The sequence below is a fragment of the Lithobates pipiens genome, unplaced genomic scaffold (assembly GCF_037356315.1).
Source record: "Lithobates pipiens isolate NorthernLeopardFrog02 unplaced genomic scaffold, aLitPip1_a1.2 Scaffold_35, whole genome shotgun sequence".
NCBI lineage: Eukaryota > Metazoa > Chordata > Amphibia > Anura > Ranidae > Lithobates > Lithobates pipiens.
This window is the reverse complement of record NW_027507811.1, coordinates 17,316,066-17,328,230: the sequence shown is the minus strand read 5'-3', so window position 1 is coordinate 17,328,230 and position 12,165 is coordinate 17,316,066. Positions and strand designations below refer to the sequence as shown.

At 45.4% G+C, this 12,165-nt stretch overlaps 1 protein-coding gene across 1 annotated transcript; it reads left to right on the top strand.

The window, feature by feature from the left end:
- Positions 1–5,424: 5,424 nt before the first annotated feature.
- LOC143955608 (uncharacterized) lies at positions 5,425–11,542 on the top strand. Its single transcript, XM_077465697.1, has 6 exons — positions 5,425–5,635; positions 7,939–8,199; positions 8,685–8,840; positions 8,929–9,052; positions 9,169–9,266; positions 9,367–11,542. The coding sequence occupies exons 2-6, from the start codon at positions 8,104–8,106 to the stop codon at positions 11,218–11,220; spliced, it is 2,328 nt and encodes a 775-aa protein (XP_077321823.1). The 5' UTR covers positions 5,425–5,635; positions 7,939–8,103; the 3' UTR covers positions 11,221–11,542.
- Positions 11,543–12,165: the final 623 nt, after the last annotated feature.

Here is a 12,165-nt window from a genome sequence, read left to right as displayed (position 1 = left end):
CTTTCCTCCATCCTGATGATCCCTGTACCCTGCCCTACTGACCCCCTGTCTTCTGTTCTGCTGACCCCTGTACACTACCCTGCTTGATCGCCTGTCTTCCGTCCGGCTGACCCTTGTACCCTGCTCTAGTGACCCCCTATCATCTATCCTCTGCCCTTGTGATGCCTCTTCTCTGCCCTGCTGACCCCCCTACACTTCCCTGCAGACCATTATCCTCTGCCATGCTCATTCGTATCCACCCTGCTGACCCCTGACTCCTGCCCTGATGACCCCTGCCCTCCACCCAGCTGACTCCTGTATTCGACCCTGATAACCCCTGCTTTGCACCCAGCTGACCCCTGTCTTCTGCCCTGATAACCCCTGCGTTCCACCCAGCTGCCCCCGCGCACAACAAATCACTTCCTCCCTCAAGTGTCCCTCATTCCAAAGTTCAAAAATTGGGAGGTATGGCTAATTGCCTTTGCAATGTCATTTTGTCCTTATAAACCCCATCCTTATTCACCAGAACAGATTCACCTTTCATGCCCAAGGGGTCCCACAAGTTACTTTGGCACCAAAGAGTCAGAGGTCAGATCTGTCTGACTTTGCCAGATATATGAATGGCAGCAAGCTCATTAACATTTGCATCTCAAGGTTGGGCGACTGTCCAGAGAACTATAGAGCTTGGAGATCAACCTTCAAAGCTGCTATTGTTGATCTCAACCTTACTGCCAAGGAGGAACTTGATTTGCTCATAAAGTGTCTGGGGCCATAATCTGCAAATCATGTTAAAACGCTGAGAGCAGTGCATGTCGACTACCCAGATGCAGGTATTGCTGCTGCATGGGCAAGACTTTAGCAAACCTTTGGTAGCTCTGAAGCCATAGAAAGCACTCTATTCAAGAGACTGCAAAACTTTCTGAAAATAGGTAGCAAAGATCATCACCTCCAGAGCTAAGCAACCTCCTCATGGAGCTAGAGTTGGCAAAGACAGATCCTCGTCTACCTGGGCTGAGCTATCTAGACACCGCTCATGGCGTGAATCCAGTGTTGTCTAAACTGCCATAAAACCTGCAAGAGAAATGGGCACAACAGGGCTCAAAATATAAAATGTATCCTTTCCTCCATACTCATATTTTTGCAGGTTCATCAGTGAGCATGCCTGGATGAGAAATTATCCCAGCTTCATCTTCAGCGAGTCTAGCTTGCCTGCTTCGTCATCATCATGAAGGTATACCAAAGCAGCTAGACATAAAGACTTAAAGAGAGCAGTATCTGATATAAAGACATCTCACCTCCCATATCCTCTCCTGCTCACCAGAGTGATTTGGGTGATCGAGATAAAGATCCTAATCGTCAGTGCTCTATTCGCAGAAAGCCTGGGCATAGGGCACAATGTCATGGGCATAGGGCACAGATTGTCCAAGAAAGCAAAGAGATTCTCCAGAAACTTGGAATATGCTGTAGGCGCTGTGCTTTCTATGACCATTTTGCTAAAAATTGTAAAGCTGTCATCAAGTGCAAAGACTGCACCTATGCCTCTTGCTCCACTTCCATACAATCCAGAGCAGCCATCCACATTGAGCCTTGCTTCAAATCTTGGCGCAACTACAACAAATGTTTCTTCCTGTACTGAAGTCTGTGGAGAAGTTTAAGCCACTCATGCCGTGCCAAGGTATTTCTAGTCAAAATATATCTGAAGGATCAACCTGAGAAAGCTACCAGGATATATGCCATAATAGATAAGCAGAGCAACAGATACTTGGTTAAACCTAAATTCTTTGAGATCTTTGGCATAAAGGGACATGCAACACCATGTACCCTCAACACCTGATCTGATCGTGTAGAAACCTCAGACAGAAGGGCCGATGGGTTGGTGGTCTTCCATATCAAGGCAAAAAAGGCCATACTGTTGCCAACATTAGTTGAGTGTAACCAAATACCAGACAACAGGGAAGAAATTCCTACTCCAAAAGTTGCATATCAACAGCCCCACTTAACCTCCCTGGCGGTATGATTCAGTCTGGAATAAGGTGCTGAAAGCGGTACAATTATTTTGCATGGAAATTTGGCGTTTTATTTTGTAGTCCTGTAATTCTTAGGAATAACGCTCTGAAATCTCTTCAAACCAGAGTCTAGCGGACATCCCGGCTATGATAAAGTTTATAATATAATAAAGAATAATAAAAATTATTCAATAATGTAATCAAATCCAAAAAAAACTGAAAAAGGGACATGTTTTGGTTGCTATGGACAATCTCCAAATTCCAGGCAGAAAAAACAGTATTTATAATATAAAAGTGCATGCAGGGCATTGCACAGACCACTAGGGACAAAGGGGGTGTGTATTTTTTAATACAGCACTGTAATCTGTAAGATTATAGTGCTGTGTGTGTTTTGTGTGTTTTTACTTTTTTGAATTTGCCGCCGTTCTCCGTTCCCGTGCGTCGTAACGTCGCAGGGAACGGAGCTTGGCGGCATTCGGCACTGTGAATCAAGCGCAGGACGGCTCGATCACACAGCGCGGCGGACATCGCTGGATCCAGGGGACAAGGTGAGTAACGCTCCCTGTGTCCTCCCCTGCATCGAGCGGTGCGATCCCGAGTCTGGCTCGGGGTTACCGCTTATGTAATTAAAATCCCAACCCGAGCCAGACTCGGGATTACCGCTAGGAAGGTTAAAGCACATGGTTACTGAGATTCCTCCAATGGACTCCAGATTGTGGGAAATGTTGCACTACAAAACAATTCTTACACACCGGAGAAGTCACACAGGTGAGAGGCCTTTCTCATTGTCCTGATGTCATCAAGACCAGTATAGGCTCCATATGAACACCATATGAAAGGTCCATCTCCATTCCTCAGTATAACGTCATGTTCCCAACAAATGAGGAGGAGATACTGTACACCATATGAAAGGTTCATCTCCACTCCTCAATATAATGTCACGTCCCCAGCAAATGAGGAGGAGATACTGTACACCATATGAAAGGTCCATCTCCATTCCTCAATATAACGTCATGTTCCCAACAAATGAGGAGGAGATACTGTACACCATATGAAAGGTCCATCTCCATTCCTCAATATAACGTCATGTTCCCATCAAATGAGGAGGAGATACTGTACACCATATGAAAGGTCCATCTCCACTCCTCAATATAATGTCACGTCCCCAGCAAATGAGGAGTAGATACTGTACACCATATGAAAGGTCCATCTCCATTCCTCAATATAACGTCATGTTCCCAACAAATGAGGAGGAGATACTGTACACCATATGAAAGGTCCATCTCCATTCCTCACTATGATGTCATGTTCCCAACAAATGAGGAGGAGATACTGTACACCATATGAAAGGTCCATCTCCATTCCTCAATATAACATCATGTTCCCAACAAATGAGGAGGGGATACTGTACACCATATGAAAGGTCCATCTCCATTCCTCAATATAACGTCATAATCCCAACAAATGAGGAGGAGATACTGTACATCATATGAAAGGTCCATCTCCATTCCTCAATATAACATCATGTTCCCAACAAATGAGGAGGGGATACTGTACATCATATGAAAGGTCCATCTCCATTCCTCAATATAACTTCATGTTCCCAACAAATGAGGAGGGGATACTGTACATCATATGAAAGGTCCATCTCCATTCCTCAATATAACGTCATGTTCCCAACAAATGAGGAGGGGATACTGTACACCATATGAAAGGTCCATCTCCATTCCTCAATATAACGTCATGTTCCCAACAAATGAGGAGGAGATACTGTACACCATATGAAAGGTTCATCTCCACTCCTCAATATAATGTCACGTCCCCAGCAAATGAGGAGGAGATACTGTACACCATATGAAAGGTCCATCTCCATTCCTCAATATAACGTCATGTTCCCAACAAATGAGGAGGAGATACTGTACACCATATGAAAGGTCCATCTCCATTCCTCAATATAACGTCATGTTCCCAACACATGAGGAGGAGATACTGTACACCATATGAAAGGTCCATCTCCACTCCTCAATATAATGTCACGTCCCCAGCAAATGAGGAGGAGATACTGTACACCATATGAAAGGTCCATCTCCATTCCTCAATATAACGTCATGTTCCCAACAAATGAGGAGGAGATACTGTACACCATATGAAAGGTCCATCTCCATTCCTCACTATGATGTCATGTTCCCAACAAATGAGGAGGAGATACTGTACACCATATGAAAGGTCCATCTCCATTCCTCAATATAATGTCATGTTCCCAACAAATGAGGAGGAGATACTGTACACCATATGAAAGGTCCATCTCCATTCCTCAATATAACGTCATGTTCCCAACAAATGAGGAGGAGATACTGTACACCATATGAAAGGTCCATCTCCATTCCTCACTATGATGTCATGTTCCCAACAAATGAGGAGGAGATACTGTACACCATATGAAAGGTCCATCTCCATTCCTCAATATAACATCATGTTCCCAACAAATGAGGAGGGGATACTGTACACCATATGAAAGGTCCATCTCCATTCCTCAATATAACGTCATGTTCCCAACAAATGAGGAGGGGATACTGTACATCATATGAAAGGTCCATCTCCATTCGTCAATATAACTTCATGTTCCCAACAAATGAGGAGGGGATACTGTACACCATATGAAAGGTCCATCTCCATTCCTCAATATAACGTCATGTTCCCAACAAATGAGGGGGAGATACTGTACACCATATGAAAGGTCCATCTCCATTCCTCAATATAACGTCATGTTCCCAACAAATGAGGAGGAGATACTGTACACCATATGAAAAGTCCATCTCCATTCCTCAGTATAACTAGGAATACAAAATGCAACACAAGGGGAAGCCAGACTGAGTGCAGTATGAGAAAGGCCAAACATATTTTATAAAAGCCAATAAGCAACTCACATGTGAAAAGGAGCAAACAGGCATATCACATGGTCTGAGGCACGATGTTATGGTGGTCCCATGGTTATCTATGAAGGGCTCACCAAGGCTCCGTGCTCCTGTGGCAGAAGTGTCCAGATATCAGCATAGGCAGACTGACATCCAGCATGGAAGCCGCCTTACTGGAAGTGACGTCAGAAGGGGACTGGAAATTGGCACCGACCAATAGAGTGATGCATTTCAAAGCATCCGCTTCTTTAAGAAACTTATCAGACTCTGGAAGCCCCCTTTAACAAGTAGGTCCCCAGCTCCCTTGTCCCCCCATGTGAGTATGGGTCACATAGTACCTAAGACATTTTTTTTTATTGGATTATCTTAAGTGTTGAAGAATTTCTAACTAGCACTATATATATGGCATTGTTTAAAGTTATACATTTTTACAAAATCGTTCTGTATCTCCATTTTTTATTAACATTATTGTGTATTTTTTACATTTTAATACACAATCAGTTTTTATTCTTTTGCTTTTTAACACTTGTGTAATGTATGCAACATAACAAAAAAAATGCACCAAGAAGGATCTGTCAAACAGGCTGCAGTTGGTATTCTCTCCACAAGATGGCGATCTCACTTATTGTTGGTGGAACGCAGAGACAGGAAGTGATTCCAAACACAACGGGAATCCCAGGAGGGAGGAAAGTTGGGAGGAAGTGGAGGGCGAAATTCCTGCAATCAGCAGAGGAGGTAATAAGATATTTCATATTTACGTCTAGTAACCACCGTCATTTTCGACCTTTTTCTCCATAGACACTGTGATGTCTTTTGTCTCCAACAGATGATAATATGTACATAGATATATCCTAAATATAGAACCATTTATCCAACTGTCCATCCAGAGCCTCTGGTTTATAGACCGGATATATCCTAAATATAGAACCATTTATCCAACTGTCCACCCAGAGCCTCTGGTTTATAGACCGGATACATCCTAAATATAGAACCATTTATCCAACTGCCCATCCAGAACCTCTGGTTTATAGACCGGATACATCCTAAATATAGAATAATTTATCCAACTGTCCATCCAGAGCCTCTGGTTTATAGACCGGATACATCCTAAATATAGAACCATTTATCCAACTGTCCATCCAGAGCCTCTGGTTTATAGACCGGATAGATCCTAAATATAGAGCCATTTATCTAACTGTCCATCCAGAGCCTCTGGTTTATAGACCGGATACATCCTAAATATAGACCCATTTATCCAACGGTCCATCCAAAGCCTCTGATTGTTGGCTTGCCTTGCTATGAGATAATGGACACCATGTCTTCTCTGGATCAGGATATGGGAAGGAAGACGTTCTAATGAAGGCAGCAGAAGGATTGAACATCCCTACAGTACATAGAATAAGGGGTGAAGCTCCTGATTTTTGTGATTTGGTGGAAGTGATGCTGCAATTCTGTACCTCACAGTATGTTGGTGGAGAATTGTTGACTCCCTTTGGCCCCTCACCATAACCCGACTGGCTGTTCTGTCTTTCTCATAGTTACATAGTCGGGTTTAAAAAATGACACAAGTCCCTCCAGTTCAACCAATAAAATAATAATAATATCATACAATCCAATATACACAATCCTTCACATTATTTCTATTGAGGGTCCCGTCTACTTAATTCCAAAGTACGTTTATACCACTTTGGAACTTAAGGGACCATAGTACAGTTCCTGAAAGTGGCTCTAAAGGCAGAACATTTTTTTTTTTTTTTTTTTACTGCATTCTTTATGTTAAAGCGGAAGTAAATCCATTTAACAAGTTAAAAAAAAAACAGTTCAATTTCCAGCACATACCGGGAATTTAACTGTCACATTGGATGTGCTCTCAACCAAACCGCCAAACCATCCAATGGCTGGTGTCATAACTGATCACGTGTGCGGCATCATGGCGGTTGAAGATTAAAGCGGGGTTCCACCCTAAAGTGGAACCTCCGCTGATCGGAACCCCCCCCCCTCTGGTGTCACAATTGGCACCTTTCAGGGGGGAGGGGGGTGGAGATACCTGTCAAAGACAGGTATTTACACCCACTTCCGGGCATAGACTCCTGTGGGAGTCTACGCCATTTCCTGCCCTGCCGCGCTGTCTGCTGGGACACACACGGGTCCCAGTGACAGCGCGGAGAATTCCTATTGCGCTGCGCGACTCGCGCATGCACAGTAGGGAACCGGGAAGTGAAGCCGATTCGATTCACTTCCTGATTCCCTCACCTAGAATGGTGGCGGCAGCAGCCGAGAGCCGAGCGATCGATCGGCCTCGGCTGCCGGCATCGCTGGAGCCCGGGACAGGTGAGTGTCCATTTATTAAAAGTCAGCAGCTGTAGTATTTATAGCTGCTGGCTTTTAATATTTTTTTTTTTTTTGGTGGAATCCCTCTTTAAATAGAGGCCAAGATGGCAGCTTCCTTGGCCGAAAAACGATAGGAGGGTGTACTTCCACTTTAAGGTATAAAACCTTCTGCATGCAGCTTCCTCCCCTTAGCCAACCACCACCACCACGTTACACGTACCTGAGCCCGATCTCGATATCCAGCACTGGTCATGAGATCAGAGTCTCTCTCCCTCCTCACTGGCTCAGGGACAGCATTGGGAGCCGTTGCTGTCAATCACAGCTAGTGAGTAGGTAGCGGGGGCGTGGCTGAGACACACAGATCCAGCTCAGGATTGAGTCCACACAAGTGCCCCCATAGCAAATGGGGACACTCGGTGGAGGAGGAGTCGGAAGCGCCGGCAGGGAGCCTTGGAGGAGAAGTTGGAAGATCTGGTGGGGAACCCCGGAGGAGGACGTTCAGGGCTGCTCGGTGCAAAACCAGATCAGTATGACATGTTAGAAAAGAAAAACATAAATAAATCCTTTACAATCTCTTGAAGTATTTGGATTTAAAACTATGTAAGAATAGGCCAACAAATATGAAGTACTAGAGCTGCCTGTGAACCTAAAGTAAAAAGTTTTGGTTGGAGTTGCATTTTCAAGGTAATCTCTTGTCTGTCTTTCAGATCATTGAAACATGAGGTCTGTTATATAATATAACGAGAGGTTCAGAAGAGACCTATGAGAACTATGGAGGAACGCCGAGGAGATCTTCTTCTTCATCCCAGTACAGTGCACATAATTATCACTTTAATAGTCATTGACAGAGAGGAGTGTCCTGTTTAGATCACATGACCAAATCAATAAACATGGACCAACACCAAAGTCACATGACTGAGAAGATACTAAACCTCACCCTGGAGATCATCTACCTGCTGACCGGAGAGGTGAGGAGGATTCTGGGAGGTCACATGACATCACTCTTATCTCTATTAATAAAACACAGACCTGACCGGAGAGGTGAGGAGGATTCTGGGAGGTCACATGACATCACTCTTATCTCTATTAATAAAACACAGACCTGACCGGAGAGGTGAGGAGGATTCTGGGAGGTCACATGACATCACTCTTATCTCTATTAATAAAACACAGACCTGACTGGAGAGGTGAGGAGGATTCTGGGAGGTCACATGACATCACTCTTATCTCTATTAATAAAACACAGACCTGACCGGTGAGGTGAGGAGGATTCTGGGAGGTCACATGACATCACTCTTATCTCTATTAATAAAACACAGACCTGACCGGAGCGGAGAGGAGGATTCTGGGAGGTCACATGACGTCACTCTTATCTCTATTAATAAAACACGGACCTGACCGGAGAGGTGAGGAGGATTCTGTAGATACTGATAGGTGTGAATGTTTTTATTAGGATTATGAAGTTGTGAAAAAGACATCTAATGAGAAACTGACTCCCAGTTGTTGGGTTCATGAGTCCTCTCCACCTTCCATCCTGACCCCTGAGAGCAAGAAGAAGAGGAAGATTGTAGAAGTCACCAAGAAGATGATGGAGCTGCTGACAGGAGAGGTGAGGAGGATTCTGGGAATTCTGGGACATTATCCAGTAACAGACAAGGGATGTGTCTGGATGGTGACTGTATCATTGTGTGTGTCAGGTTCCTATAAGGTGTCAGGATGTCACTGTCTATTTCTCCATGGAGGAGTGGGAGTATTTAGAAGGACACAAGGATCTCTACAAGGACGTCATGATGGCCAATCAGCCGCCCCTCACATCACCGGGTAAGAGGAGACTTTATTGTAAAGGAGAGAGCAGTACGGAGGCTCCACCTAGATCCCCCATCATCTGATAAACACATAGAAACAATGTATTCAGTCAGTGTGTGTGTTTCCTACAGATGGATCCAGTAATGGGAACCCACCAGAGAGATGTCCCCGTCCTCTGTATTCCCGGGATTCCACACAGGAAAATCACACCATCCCCCACCATCATCAGGTAGATTGGACTGAACATGTAGAACTAAAATGTCTTCTATCTTATTAGACAACATTATTCTTTGTAAGTGACTTTTCATGAAATCTTCTCTCACCTTCAGGGTGAAGAACGGAAAGACATGAAAGTTGAGTCGGAGACGTTGGTGGGTGGAGATCAGCCAATGGTATCTCGGGATAATAAGGCAGAAGGTGATGACATCACACGATGTTCTCCGGGAATGGATCCCGGTACTCCGAGTACACATCCCAGACCTCACCACTCGGAGAGATCAGCGGATCCCTCTAATCCCGAGGAATCTTCTGGCCAATCTCATAACGTGACTCCCGATATCCGTCTGAGACCTCGCAGTGCGGAGAGATCCACAGATCCGTCCAATCCCGAGGAGTCTTCTTCATGTGACGGAGGTCACACAGGAGAGCGCTCATCTATGGATTGCCAGAAATCTCCCACTAAACGGCAGAGTAGTCCCTTGCACGAGAACCCCTTTTCATGTCCCGAGTGCGGGAAATGTTACACTACAAATCAAAGCCTCCTTATGCACCGGAGACTCCACACAACGTTGCGCCCGTTTTCCTGCCCAGAGTGCGGCAAATGTTTCAAAAACAGACAACACTTTGTTATACACCAGAGGAGCCACACGGGCGAGCGGCCCTACTCATGTTCCGAGTGCGGGAAAGGTTTCACTCACGTGGGAAACCTTCTCACGCACCAGAAAATTCACACCGGCGAGCGTCCTTACTCGTGCCTAGAGTGCGGGAAATGTTTCAGCCAGAAAGCGAGCCTCCTCAGACACCAGAGGGGTCACACGGGCGAGCGCCCCTATTTGTGTTCAGATTGCGGGAAGTGTTTCACCGAGAAGAAAGTGCTTCTCATACACCAGAGGATCCATACAGGGGAGCGGCCATATTCGTGTTCAGAGTGCGGGAAATGTTTCATACGGATAGAAGAACTTCATAAGCATCAGAGAATGGATCACGCCAATCTTCGGGAGCCATCTACGGTAACTCCGGATCCTCCGGATCCTCATCCAGGATCTCGCTATATGGAGAACTCACAAGATCCGTCTAACCCCAGAGAACCTTCCTTAGACCGCCAGGGAGCTCACAGGGGACAGAGCTCATTGTCCTGCTCAGTGTGCGGGAAATGTTTCACCAAAAACAGAGACCTTTTTAGGCATCAGAAAAGCCACACGGGCGAGCGTCCTTACCCGTGTTTAGAGTGCGGGAAGTGTTTCAGCGAGAAAGGAAACCTTCTTACGCACCAGAAAATTCACACGGGCGAGCGTCCTTATGCGTGCCCAGAGTGCGGGAAAGCTTTCACTCAAAAAGCAAGCCTTCTTAGACACCAGAGAGGTCACACAGGAGAGCGGCCCTATTTATGTTTGGAGTGCGGGAAACGTTTCACCGAGAAAAAGGTACTTCTTCGACACCAAAGGATTCACACAGGGGAGCGCCCTTATTCGTGTCCGGAGTGCGGGGAACGTTTTGTCGGGATAGATGAACTCCGTAAACACGAGAGGAGGCACACAGGGGAGAATCCCTTTTCCTGTTCAGAGTGCGGGAAATGTTTCACGGAGAAAAGGAGCCTTCTTAGACACCAGAGAAGACACATGGGGGAGCGTCCTTATTCATGCTCAGAGTGCGGGAAGAGTTTCACTGAGAAAGGCCAACTTCACAGACACCAGAAAATCCACACGGGGGACAGGCCTTATTCGTGTTCAGAGTGCGGGAAATGTTTTATGGAGAAACAACAACTGCATATACACCAGAGAATTCACACGGGCGAGCGTCCTTTTTCATGTTCAGATTGCGGGAAGTGTTTCACTACAAAACAAGTCTTACTTATACACCAGAGAAGTCACACAGGCGAGAGGCCTTTCCCGTGTGTAGAGTGCGGGAAATGTTATATTCACAAAGGGGACCTCCTAAAACACCAGAGGGTGCACAAAGGCTAAACACCCTTCTCTATGTTCAGTGTGCGGGAAACATTTCACTTGAAAAGAACACCAGGGGAGGAGCCCTTTGTTATGTTCAGAGTGCGGGAAATGTTTTACACCTGAAAGGAAGTGTAATTCGATATCAGAGAACACATACCTGCCGACAATTGTATGGTGACATTTAACAGGTGGAACCGATCGGTCCAATAAACAACTGCATGACTAAGAAAATTAGTTATTAAACGGCATGAGTTAATAACATTTTGGCCAACCTTTCATTTCCAGTTTTACATTATATTGTCAAAAGTATTGGGACATTTGCCTTTACACGCGCATGAACTTTAATAGCATCCCAGTCTTAGTCCGTAGGGTTCAATATGGAGTTGGCTCCGCCCTCTGTAGCTATAACAGCTTCAACTCTTCTAGGAAGGCCGTCCACAAGGTTTAGGAGCGTCTATGGGAATGTTTGACCATTCTTCCAGAAGAGCATTTGTGAGGTCAGTCACTGATGTTGGGCGAGAAGGCCTGGCTCGCAATCTCCGCTCTAATTCATCCCAAAGGTGTTCTGTTGGGTTGAGGTCAGGACTCTGTGCAGGCCAGTCAAGTTCCTCCACCCCAAACTCGCTCATCCATGTCTTTATGGACCTTGCTTTGTGCACTGGTCCAAATCATTTGGTGGAGGGGGGATTATGGTGTTTGGTTATTTTTCAGGGGTTGGACTTGGCCCCTTAGTTCCAGTGAAGGGAACTCTTAAGGAGTCATCATACTAAGACATTTTGGACAATTTCATGCTCCCAACTTTATGGGAACAGTTTGGGGATGGCCCCTTCCTATTTCAACATGACTGCCCACCAGAGCACAAAGCAAGGTCCATAAAGACATGGATGAGTGAGTTTCGGGGTAGAGGAACTTGACTGGCCTGCACAGAGTCCTGACCTCAACCTGATAGAACACCTTTGGGAT